The sequence below is a fragment of the Cololabis saira genome, chromosome 11, assembly GCF_033807715.1.
Source record: "Cololabis saira isolate AMF1-May2022 chromosome 11, fColSai1.1, whole genome shotgun sequence".
NCBI classification, from domain to species: Eukaryota; Metazoa; Chordata; class Actinopteri; order Beloniformes; family Belonidae; genus Cololabis; species Cololabis saira.
The window spans coordinates 41,067,982-41,080,417 of NC_084597.1; the positions used below are offsets into that span (position 1 = coordinate 41,067,982).

A 12,436-nucleotide genomic window follows, 5' to 3' on the forward strand; every position below is an offset into this window, starting at 1 on the left:
TGTCTGGGTTGTTCCATATGGGTGTACGGTCACATGGAAAAGGTGAAATTTTAGCTACTTTAAGAAATTCCCGACCAAGCTGATAAAGTTGTGCTAATATTAATGCCTTTGAAACATTGATGATGTTTGATACTTTGACTAATAAATGGTAACTCTGAGATTTCTAGTTCGTTGCAAAACACTTGCTCTGAGTCCAGCCATTGACTATCTAAAGGATGATCTTTTGATCATTTTACAATATACTGTAATTTATTGGCTATGAAGTAATACTGAAAATTAGGTAACTCTAAACCTCCATATTCTTTGGATTTTTGCAATTTCTTTAGACTTATACGTGGTGTTTTATTTTTCCACAGAAATTTTGATACATATGAGTCCAATGATTTAAACCAAGAAAGAGGGGGTTTGAATGGTATAATTGAGAAAAAATAATTTACTTTTGGTAAAACCATCATTTTAATGGTGGCAATTCTACCCATGGGTGAAATGGGGAGAGAGCTCCATCTGGAAAGATCATCTTCTATTTTCTTTATAAGCTGAACATAATTTAATTTTATTAACTCTGACAGCCTAGGGGAGATGTTTATGCCTAAATATCTAATGTTCCCTGATTGTAATTGAGTATTGGTTATATTCCTAAAATTGCAGTTAACACACAAAACAGTGGATTTAGACCAATTAATAGAATAGTCAGACAGAGATGAAAATCCCTCTATAAGTGCATATAACCCTGTCTAGTGCCTCTTTGCAAGGTAAAACTTGTAGAGATTTGATCATTTGTCCTTACACGTGCCTTGGGAGAGCTGTATAATATTTTTATCCAGTCAATGAAAGATTCGCCAAATCCAAATTTATGTAAAGTTGCAATTTACCTTATCAAATGCTTTTTCCGCGTCTAAGGATATAATAGTAGTTTCCTGTTTATTGATACTCGAATATAATATTTAATAATCTGCGAATATTAGTAGACGAATGTCTACCTTTAATGAAGCCTGTTTGATCCGGATGTATAATAGAAGGGGTGACTCTTTTCAGACGTTCAGTAAGGGCCTTGCTAATTATTTTAAGGTCTACATTTATCAATGAAATTGGTTGGTAGCTCGATGGGAGCAAGGGATCTTTGTCCGGTTTTAATAAAAGACTAATATTAGCAGAGTTCATATTTAAGGGTAAGCTTTTATTCTCCCTAATATTTAGAATCATTTTATAAAATGTTGGTGCTAATATGCTCCAGAATTCCTTATAAAATTCAGCTGGGAAACCATCTGGGCCCGGAGCTTTATTATTGGGCATATGTTGAAGAGCTTCATTAAGTTCTCCTATTGAGAGCGGTGAGTCTAAATTCGTAACCTGTTCCTGATGTAACTTTGGCAGGTTAATTTCTCCAAGAAACTCATTAATGGATTGATCAGATGGTTCAATTTGTGACGAGTATAATTTATAGTAAAAGGGAGCAGAATCTTATTGGCTCGTAGATCCACATGACACTGGACAGCTCATCCGGGCGGCTGTACAGACACTGCAGAATTTGGCTGCTTTCCTCCTTCTCTGAGTTGGCAGGCTGAGGGAAGACCACTTTATATATGTTAAAGGAAGAGAAAACCTGTTTTTCATAATAGGTCCCCTTTAAATTTTTCATTTTTTAATTTCAGGATTAAATTTTTATTCATTATTCATCAATTATTTATTCTTTTACTTATTACAGGTTTAACTTTTTTTTTAATGACCTTTTATATAAATAAAAAAGTGTATTTTTTCCTCTCACCTTGCAGGTGTCGTCGCTGACGCAGCCCTCCTCCACGTTCTCGGCGTCGGTGGCCAGGTAAACCCCGCCCCCCTCCCCGCCCCCCTCCTCGCCCCGCCCCCCCACCTCCAGGCGCACCCCATCCAATCGCAGGTCCTGCAGGCAGCCCTTGAAGTGCCCACCCCACTCCGCGGCGTCCCAGCCTTCGGGCAGCCCGCCCACGTAGGCCTCGTCGGCGCCCTCCACCGCCAGCTCCGCCCCGTCCTCGGGCGGGAGGAGCCTGCCGCCCAGCTCGTAGCGGAGCCCCGCCTCCTCCAGGGTCACTCCCCGCCCCCCCGGCTCCACCCCCAGCAGGACCAGGTGGTGCCGGCCGTCGGCCAGGAGGGGCGGCGCCGTCAGCGGCGGGTTGCCGGGGGCGACCAGGGCCAGGCGGCCCGATCGGAGGAAGACGGAGAGGTAGACACGGGAGATGGGGGGCGGGCGGCGCAGCTGGAGGAGGAGCCCGTCGGGCTTCAGGGTGGTGAGCAGGAAGGAGAGGTGGAAGCGGGGGCCGTGATTGGTGGAGACGTCGTAGGAGCTGAAGCTGGTGGAGGCTTCGTGGCTGTAGGTCCACGCCGGGAATTCTGGAGTAGAAGAAGAACCAGTTCCCGCTTAGATTTATCTATCTATCTATCCGTCCGTCCGTCCGTCCGTCCGTCCGTCCGTCCGTCCATCCATCCATCCATCCATCCATCCATGTATCTATCTATCTATCTATCTATCTATCTATCTATCTATCTATCTATCTATCTATCTATCTATCTATCTATCTATCTATCTATCTATCTATCTATCTATCTATCTATCTATCTATCTATCTATCTATCTATCTATCTATCTATCTATCTATCCATCTATTTTATATATACAAAATTAAACACATTTTTTAGAAAAATGTAAAAGTGAAGTGAAATATTCTTTTTTATTATCATTTTATTTATTTATAAAAAAAATTATTATTCTATTATTTCTTTATATATAAAAATTTAATTAAGAAGAGTATCAGGGCCATGCAGGAAAAAAATATTTGAGAGGGGAAAATGTTGACATTTCGACTTTTTTCTCGACATTTCGACTTTTTTCTTTACATTTCGACTTTTTTCTCGACATATCGACTTTTTTCTCGAAATTGTATTTCAACATTAACCTCGACATTTCGACATTTTTCTCGACATTTCAACTTTTTTCTCGAAATTTCAACTTTTTTCTCAAAATTTGTACTTCAACATTAATCTCGACATTTCAAAATTTTTCTCGAAATTTGTATTTCAACATTAATCTCGACATTTCGACTTTTTTCTCGAAATTGTACTTCAACCTTAATCTCGACATTTCAGTTTTTTTCTCGACATTTCGACTTTTTTCTCGAAGTGCATAATGAAAAAAAAATCTTCCTCCTCTAAAATATTATTTTTATTTTTCTCCTCTTACATAAAATTATTTAAAAAAAATTGTAACTTAAAAAAAGTTAAATTGAACTTTTATTTATTTTATTTTTCAATATTTATTTATTTCATTGTATTATTTCTTTTATATATAAAAATTTAAATAAAAAAATAAAAAATAAAAACAGTCGGACTGGTTCTTACCCTCGGAGCATCTCTCTCCGTGGAACGGCCGATCACAGTCGCACCTGAACCCCGTCCACAGATCCACACAGCGGCCCCGCCTCCCGCAGGGCGCCGCCCCGCACCAGTCCGTCTTGCTGCACCCCAGCTCCGCCCCCTCCATCAGGTGGGGCAGCACCGCCTCCGAGTCCACCAGCAAGTCCTCCATGCAGCCGGTGAACCCCTCCCTGCTCCGGGAGAGAAGAAGAAGCTCCGGCGGGGCGCCGCCCACGTAGATGTCAGCCAGCCCCTCCTCCTCCTCTGAAGACTCCAACCCCCCTCCGGAATCTTCCGCCCGACAGCTGTCTCCCCCACAATCGGGGCCTTTGAGAATCAGGATCAGGACTTCATTTCCCAGAAGCACTTGCACCTCCCTCCAGTGTCCGTCACTGACAGGGACAGGAAGAACTACAACTAGATTGTAGTTCTGTGACAAGGCTTTAGCCTGGAGCTCGCCGTCCATTATTTCCAAAAGGAGGTGGCTAACAGCGTCCCCGCGGAAGAAGAGGAGCATGCTGGGTAATGTGGTCCGGAAGCGGAGCTGGGTTTTAAAATGGAGGTGGATGGGAACGTGGAGGTGGAGGAAGCCTGCGCCGGCGAGGGAGAAGGTGGTGGGCGTGGAGCACTGGTCGTCGTGGAAACCGGGTAGGCACACGCACGTGTGCCCGTGCACGTCATCGTCGTCACGGAGCCACGGGAGGCAGGTGGCGCCGTTCTGGCAGCGGTGGTCCAGGCAGCCGCGCAGGGGGACGGCGCAGGTGGCCCCGCCCCAGGGGGGCTGGCCTAGGGGCGCGGCCTCAGGGCACACGCAGCTGTAGGAGGCGGGGCCGTCGCGGCAGCGCCCGCCGTTCTGGCAGGGCTGGGAGGCGCACTCGTCTAGGTCGTCCTGGCAACGGTCGCCTAGGGGACGGGTGGGGGCGGGGTCATCATCAGTGATGTCATCATCATCATCTATCTACAGTATATATCCATCCATCCCTCCCTCCATCCCCCTCACCTAGGAACCCAGCAGGACAGCTGCAGGTCCATCCGTCCACCAGGTCCTTGCACGTCCCCCCGTTCCCACACGGCCCAGACTGGCACTCGTCCACGTCCTCCTCACAGTCCCGCCCCACGTAGCCGGGCCGGCACCGGCACACGTAGCCCGCCGCCGCTGCATAGGACCAGGGCCCCGGGTCCGGGTGGAGGTCTGGGTGGAGGTCCGGGTCCCGGTGCGGGAGGTCTGGGTCCGAGAGCTGGAGGCAGGTCCCCCCGTTCTGGCAGGGGCCCGACTCGCACTCGTCCACGTCCACCTCGCAGTGGGGGCCCTCGTAGCCTGGGGACAAAGGATTGTGGGTAGTATTCTGGATAAGTCCATTTCAGTTTCAGTTTACGTCTGTCCATCTATCTTTCTATCCCAGTCATACACCAGTCATACACCAGTCATACACCAGTCATAGACCAGTCATAGACCAGTCATACACCAGTCATACACCAGTTAAACACCAGTCATACACCAGTCATACACCAGTTAAACACCAGTTAAACACCAGTCATACACCAGTCATAGACCAGTCATACACCAGTCATACACCAGTTAAACACCAGTCAAACACCAGTCATACACCAGTCATACACCAGTTAAACACCAGTCAAACACCAGTCATACACCAGTCAAACACCAGTCATACACCAGTCATACACCAGTCATACACCAGTCATAGACCAGTCATAGACCAGTCATACACCAGTCATAGACCAGTCATACACCAGTCAAACACCAGTCATATACCAGTCAGACACCAGTCATACACCAGTCATAGACCAGTCATACACCAGTCATAGACCGGTCATACACCAGTCATAAACCAGTCATACACCAGTCATACACCAGTCATAGACCAGTCATACACCAGTCATAGACCGGTCATACACCAGTCATACACCAGTCATACACCAGTCATACACCAGTCATAAACCAGTCATACACCAGTCATACACCAGTCATACACCAGTCATACACCAGTCATAAACCAGTCATACACCAGTCATACACCAGTCATACACCAGTCATACACCAGTCATAAACCAGTCATACACCAGTCATACACCAGTCATAGACCAGTCATACACCAGTCATACACCAGTCATAGACCAGTCATAGACCAGTCATACACCAGTCATAGACCAGTCATACACCAGTCAAACACCAGTCATATACCAGTCAGACACCAGTCATACACCAGTCATACACCAGTCATAGACCAGTCATACACCAGTCATACACCAGTCATAGACCAGTCATAGACCAGTCATACACCAGTCATAGACCAGTCATACACCAGTCAAACACCAGTCATATACCAGTCATACACCAGTCATACACCAGTCATACACCAGTCATAAACCAGTCATACACCAGTCATACACCAGTCATACACCAGTCATACACCAGTCATAAACCAGTCATACACCAGTTATACACCAGTCATAGACCAGTCATACACCAGTCATACACCAGTCATAGACCAGTCATAGACCAGTCATACACCAGTCATAGACCAGTCATACACCAGTCAAACACCAGTCATATACCAGTCAGACACCAGTCATAGACCAGTCATACACCAGTCATAGACCGGTCATACTCCAGTCATACACCAGTCATACACCAGTCATACACCAGTCATAAACCAGTCATACACCAGTCATACACCAGTCATAGACCGGTTCACACTACCAGACCGAGGTACCTGGCCAGCAGAGGCAGGCGTAGCCCCCGAGCCCCTCCAGGCAGGTGGCCCCGTGCTGGCAGGGGTCCGAGGCACATTCTGGGATGTCCAGCTCACAGTGTTCCCCTCCGAACCCTGTCTCCCCACAGTCACACTCATAGCTGAAAGAGGAGAAGAAAAACATCGTGAAACCAAGTGTTGGATGGATGGATATATGGATGGATGGATGGATGGATGGATGGATGGATGGATGGATGGATGGATGGATGGATGGATGGATGGATATATGGATGGATGGATGGATGGATGGATGGATGGATGGATGGATGGATGGATGGATGGATGGATGGATGGAGTGACCCCCACCTGTCCTCCAGGTCCCTGCAGGTCCCTCCGTTCAGACAGGGCCCGCTGAGACACTCGTCCACATCCTCCTCACAGTCGGTGCCGATGAAGCCCGGCCTGCAGATGCAGCCGTAGGAACCAGAGAGATCCTGGCAGGTGGCGCCGTTGAGGCAGGGCTGGGACTCACACTCATCCACCTCCGTCTCACAGTTCAGCCCTGGAGGGGGAGATGGGGGTTAGGATCCATCCATCCAGCCATCCATCCATATACCCATCCATCCATCCATATACCCATCCATCCATCCATCCATATACCCATCCATCCATCCATCCTTCCATCCATATACCCATCCATCCATCCATCCATCCATATACCCATCCATCCATCCATCCATCCATCCAAATATCCATCCATCCATCCATATATCCATCCATCCATCCATATATCCTTCCATCCATATTCCATCCATCCATCCATCCATCCATCCATCCATCCATCCATCCATCCATCCATGATGGATGGATGGGTATATAGATGGATGGATGGACATATCCCCGATGGATGGATGGATGGATGGATGGATGGATGGATGGATGGATGGATGACCCTCACCTGCAAACCCCAGCAGACACTCGCACTCGTAGCGGTCCTTCTCGTTGATGCACGTGGCGTTGTTCTCACACGGGTGAGACGCGCACTCGTTGATGTCGATCTCGCAGTCGCGGCCTTGGAAGCCCGGCACGCAGAAGCAGCGGAAGCCGGCCACGGCGTCCACACAGATGGCCCCGTTCCGGCACGGCTCCGACGCGCACTCGTCCACGTCCCGCTCGCAGGTCTCCCCCTCGAACCCGGCGGCGCAGCGGCACCCGAAGCCGTTCGGCTGCCAGACGCAGGTGCCGTTGTTCTCGCAGGGATCGTCGGCGCAGTCGGTCACCGGCTCCTGGCAGTCGGGGCCCCCGAGCCCCGCGGGGCAGCGGCAGAAGTATCCGTAGGGGTGGTTGATGCAGAAGGAGCGGGGCTCCGAGCACGGCCCGCTCCGGCACTCGTCCAGGTCCTCGGTGCAGTCGTCCCCGGCGAAGCCGTCCGGGCAGAGGCAGCGGTAGTCGGCGGCGCCTGGGGTGCTGGTGCAGTTGCGGCACGGCGCGGAGGCGCAGGCGTCGTACAGCTGCTCGCAGTTCTTGCCCGTGTAGCGGACGCTCTCGAGGGGGCAGATGCAAGCGTAGTCGTCGGCGGTGTCCACACAGGTGGCGCCGTTCCGGCACGGCGCGGAGAGGCAGTTCTCGGACGAGGCCGTGCACAGGGTCCCTTCAAAATAAAATACAGTGTTACGATCGATCGATCGGATCGATCGAATCAGGATGGTCGAGACCCTGCTGGACTTTCTGGGGGCATGCTTTCACAGAATGCAGAATTTGATTAGTGCATACTACTTGATTTGTGCATACTACTTGACTTATGCATACTACTTGGATTTATGATTACTACTAGATTTGTGCATACTACTTGATTTATACATACTACTTGATTTATGCATACTACCTGATTTATGATTACTACTTGATTTGTGCGTACTACTAGATTTATGCATAGTCTACTACTTGATTTGTGCGTACTACTTGATTTATGCATACTACTTGAATTGTACATATTACTTGATTTATACATACTACTTGATTTGTGCTTACTACTACTACTACTACTACTACTACTACTACTACTACTACTACTACTACTACTACTATTAAACCTGGCACAAACCCCTGGACTATTTCTCTCTAAATCAGACCACTCCCCCCAACTTCACCTACATTGAAAAAGCTTGCGCTGAGGGGTGGGGGGGGCGGTGTTGCAGCAATATACAGAAAGGACATTAAAACAACCTCCATCCCCATTCCCGACATTCAGTCATTTGAACACACTGCCTTCAAACTACCTGGCCCCACTCCTCCACCGCCGTCATCTATCGCCCCCCCCCAAGCCAAACACCTCCTTTCTCTCGGATTTCTCAGATTTTCTGACCCAGCTCTGCTCCATCTCTCCCTCTGTTCTCCTCCTGGGTGATTTCAACTTTCACGTCAACGATGCAACCAGTAAACCTGCTACTGAGTTCCTGGACCTGCTACACTCCCTCAACTTCTCTCAACACATCGACTTCCCCACTCACACCCGCGGCCACACCCTTGATCTCGTCTGCTCCACCGGTCTCACAATAAATCAGCTCTCCAGCCTCAACCTCCACGTGTCTGATCACCTTGCAATCACTATGGACATCAACATCCCCATCCCCCACTCCCAAAGAATCACGCAAAATATCCTTCCGCAACATCAGATCCATCTCCCCCTCTGCCCTCTCAGCCTGTCTTGCCACTCAGATGTCCGCTTCCCCTCCCCCGTCACCCAACAACCCCTCAGACCTGGATTACTACAACCATACACTCTCCTCCTGTCTTGATCAGCTGGCTCCCATCAAAACCAAAACAGTCACTTTCGCACGCTCAGCACCCTGGTACACCCCTGAACTCCACAAAATGAAATCCCGTAAACGTCAACTAGAACAACTCTGCAATAAATCTGGTTTAACTGTTCATCAACTCGCCTACACTGATTATCTCCACCAATACAAGGATGCCCTCAACTCAGCTCGCTCCACCTACTTCTCCAACATCATCCATTCTGACTCCTCCAACCCAAAGGCTCTCTTCTCCACAATCAAAAAACTTCTCAAACCCAGTGACAACATCTCCAACTCCTTCACAGTCACCAGGTGCAACGACTTTCTCTCATTTTTCCAATCCAAAATCAACACCATCTACAGTAACCTGACCACCTCCACCACCCCCTCCACCTCTCCACCACCCTGACACCATAAACAACTTCCGGCCCATTTCCAACCTCCCTTTCCTGTCTAAGATTCTGGAACGTGCAGTCGCCACTCAGCTCAACACCCACCTCACCTCCAATGATCTGTTTGAAACATTTCAGTCTGGTTTCCGCTCACGTCACAGCACAGAAACAGCCCTCATCAAAGTCAATCAAACTCCTCTGACGCCAAACTCCTGTCCCCTCCAGTCAGAACCAATCACCGGACCTGGGGTGACAGAGCCTTCTCCATCGCTGCTCCCACCCTCTGGAACTCCCTCCCCAAACACATCCGTGACTGTACAGACCTCCCAACATTCAAATCCCATCTCAAAACTCACCTTTACAGAACAGCTTTTAATGTGTGATTAATGTCCTGTGTCATGTTGTGTCCTCATGTACTGCCCTGTGTCTTGTAATTGTCCTTTGTGTACTGTTTTTATGATTATGACCAATGTAAAGCGTCTTTGAGTGCCTTGAAAAGCGCTATACAAATAAAATGTATTATTATTATTATTATTATTACCTGATTTGTGCATACTACTAGTAATCATAAATCAAGTACTACTCCACCCTCATTGGCTCACAGCAAAATCACCCCAGAACACTTTTCTCCACCATTAATCGTCTGCTCCATCCCCCTGCTGCCCCTCCCACTGCCGATGACTCTGACCGTTGCTGCAGATTTTCAGAGTTTTTCACATCAAAGGTGGACACTATTCACCAGCTGCTCCTCACACCTGCCCCCTCCTCCCCCAACGTGTCTCAGTCACTGGGCAGTGCGCTCCCTGAGCCTCCCCCTTCCCCTCCAATGCTCTCTCTCCTGCTTCTCTCCTGTTGACACTGCTCTCATCACCAAACTGGTCACGAAAGCCAAAGCCTTTTCCTGTCCTCTCGATCCCATGCCAACAGCTCTGGTTAAAGCCTCCCCCCCCCCTACCCTCTGTCCTGCTATCACTGACATAATCAACTCATCCATAGCTTCCGGTACAGTTCCCCCCTGTCTCAAAACCGCCTCCATCCCTCCCATCTTAAAAAAGTCCAGTCTGGGTGATGACCTCAGCAACTTTTGGCCGATCTCCAACCTTCCTTTCCTCAGCAAGAACCTGGAAAGAGCAGTGTGTATCTGTCCAACCATGAGCTCTATGAACCTCTACAGTTAGCATACAGAACACACCATAGTACTGAGCCCGCTTTAATCAAGATCACAACCTCCTTATAACTGCCGACTCATTCTCATCCTCCTCAACCTCTCTGCTGCCTTGGATACTGTTTCCCATGCTATCCTCCTCAAACGGCTCTCTGACCTCCTTGGCATCACCGGCTCAGCACTGTCATGGTTCCACTCTTACCTCTCTAACAGAACCCAGTTCGTCACCAGTCATGGCTCCTCCTCCCCCCTTGCTCCTGTCAAACACGGTGTCCCTCAAGGCTCTGTGCTTGGCCCCACCCTCTTCACCACCTACCTGCTCCCCCTCGACCAGATCATTCACCACCATGGTCTCAACTTCCACTGCTATGCTGATGATACTCAATTGTATCTCAGCACTTCACCATCCTATCAGCTCCCCCCACAGTCTCTGGTCAACTGCATTCAAACCTAGATGTCAAATAACCTACTCAAACTCAACAGTGACAAGACTGAGCTCATGGTTGTTTCCCCCAAGCCACTGCCCCGGAAGGTTGGAGATCTCCTTGTCAATGTGGATAGCTGCTCCATCACCCCATCCTCTGAGGTCCGTAACCTGGGAGTTATCCTTGACTCCACCCTTTCTTTCCAGTCCCATGTCAAATCCATCACTAAAACAGCTTTTTATCACCTCAGGAACATCTCACGTCTCCGCCCCTCACTCTCTGACTCCATGGCAGAGATGAGCATCTCTGCCACTCCACTCCATGCATTCATCCGGGGTCCTGTCCAGGGTTCCCAGTAAAACCCTGGACAGGCTCCAGTATGTGCAGAACTCAGCTGCCAGTGTTCTCACCCACACCAAGCACCTGGCAGCACATCACCCCCACCCTCATCACCCCCACCCTCATCACCTACACCCTCTTCCACCTCCACTGGCTCCCGGTTAAGTTTTGAATACAGTACAAAATTCTCCTTCTCACCTACAGATCCCTCCATTCTCTGGCCCCCCAATACTTCGACCTCCTCCATCAATACGCTCCATCCAGGAACCTGAGGTCTTCTGATGTCAGACTCCTTTCCATCCCCCGTACCCGTTTAAAAACCTTTGGAGACAGGGCTTTCAGCGTGGCTGCATACTACTTGGTTTATACATACTACTTGATTTATGCATACTACTTGATTTGTGCATACTGCTTGATTTGTGTATACCACTTGATTTATGCATACTACTTGATGTATTATTACTACTTGATTTATGATCACTACTTGATTTGTGCATACTACTTGGTTTGTGCATACTACTTGATTTATGCATACTACTTGATTTATGATCACTACTTGATTTATGCATACTACTTGATTTCTGCAGACCCCCATCAGGTCTCCTAGACCCCCATCAGGCCTCCTAGACCCCCATCAGGTCTCCTAGACCCCCATCAGGCATCCTAGACCCCATCAGGCCACCCAGACCCCCATCAGGTCTCCTAGACCCCCATCAGGCATCCTAGACCCCATCAGGCCACCCAGACCCCCATCAGGTCTCCTAGACCCCCATCAGGCATCCTAGACCCCATCAGGCCACCCAGACCCCCCATCAGCTCGCAGACAACGCCCCCCCCGCCCACCACCCACGACCGGTCCCTGACCCCCCCACCGGGACCAGAAGGTCCTTGTCCGCCTCAATTCCCGCTAAGAAGCGTCTCCCGTTCGGGGGATTAGCCGGAGGCGCTAAGTGAGTCGAACCTCTGAGATTAGGGAGGGGCGGGCGGAGTCAGACCTCAGGATTACGGGGGAGGTGACCTTCCATCCATCCATCCATCCATCCATCCATCCATCCATCCATCCATCCATCCATCCATCCATCCATCCATCCATCCATCCATCCATCCATCCATCCATCCATCCATCCATCCATCCATTCATTCATTCATTCATTCATCCATCCATCCATCCATCCATCCATCCATATATTCATTATGGCTGGGTATTGTTAAGAAC

General features: G+C 49.1%; 1 protein-coding gene across 1 annotated transcript in view; it reads right to left on the reverse strand.

The window, feature by feature from the left end:
* Positions 1-12,436, reverse strand: part of LOC133455464 (protein crumbs homolog 2-like) — a 37,547-nt gene that overhangs the window by 11,494 nt on the left and 13,617 nt on the right. The window contains exons 2-7 of the mRNA XM_061734523.1: positions 7,060-7,752; positions 6,468-6,663; positions 6,123-6,262; positions 4,388-4,705; positions 3,373-4,290; positions 1,766-2,367 (exon numbers count right to left, since the gene is read on the reverse strand). Of these exons, the coding sequence (XP_061590507.1) occupies positions 1,766-2,367; positions 3,373-4,290; positions 4,388-4,705; positions 6,123-6,262; positions 6,468-6,663; positions 7,060-7,752 (2,867 nt within the window). The remainder of the gene's footprint in view (positions 1-1,765; positions 2,368-3,372; positions 4,291-4,387; positions 4,706-6,122; positions 6,263-6,467; positions 6,664-7,059; positions 7,753-12,436) is intronic.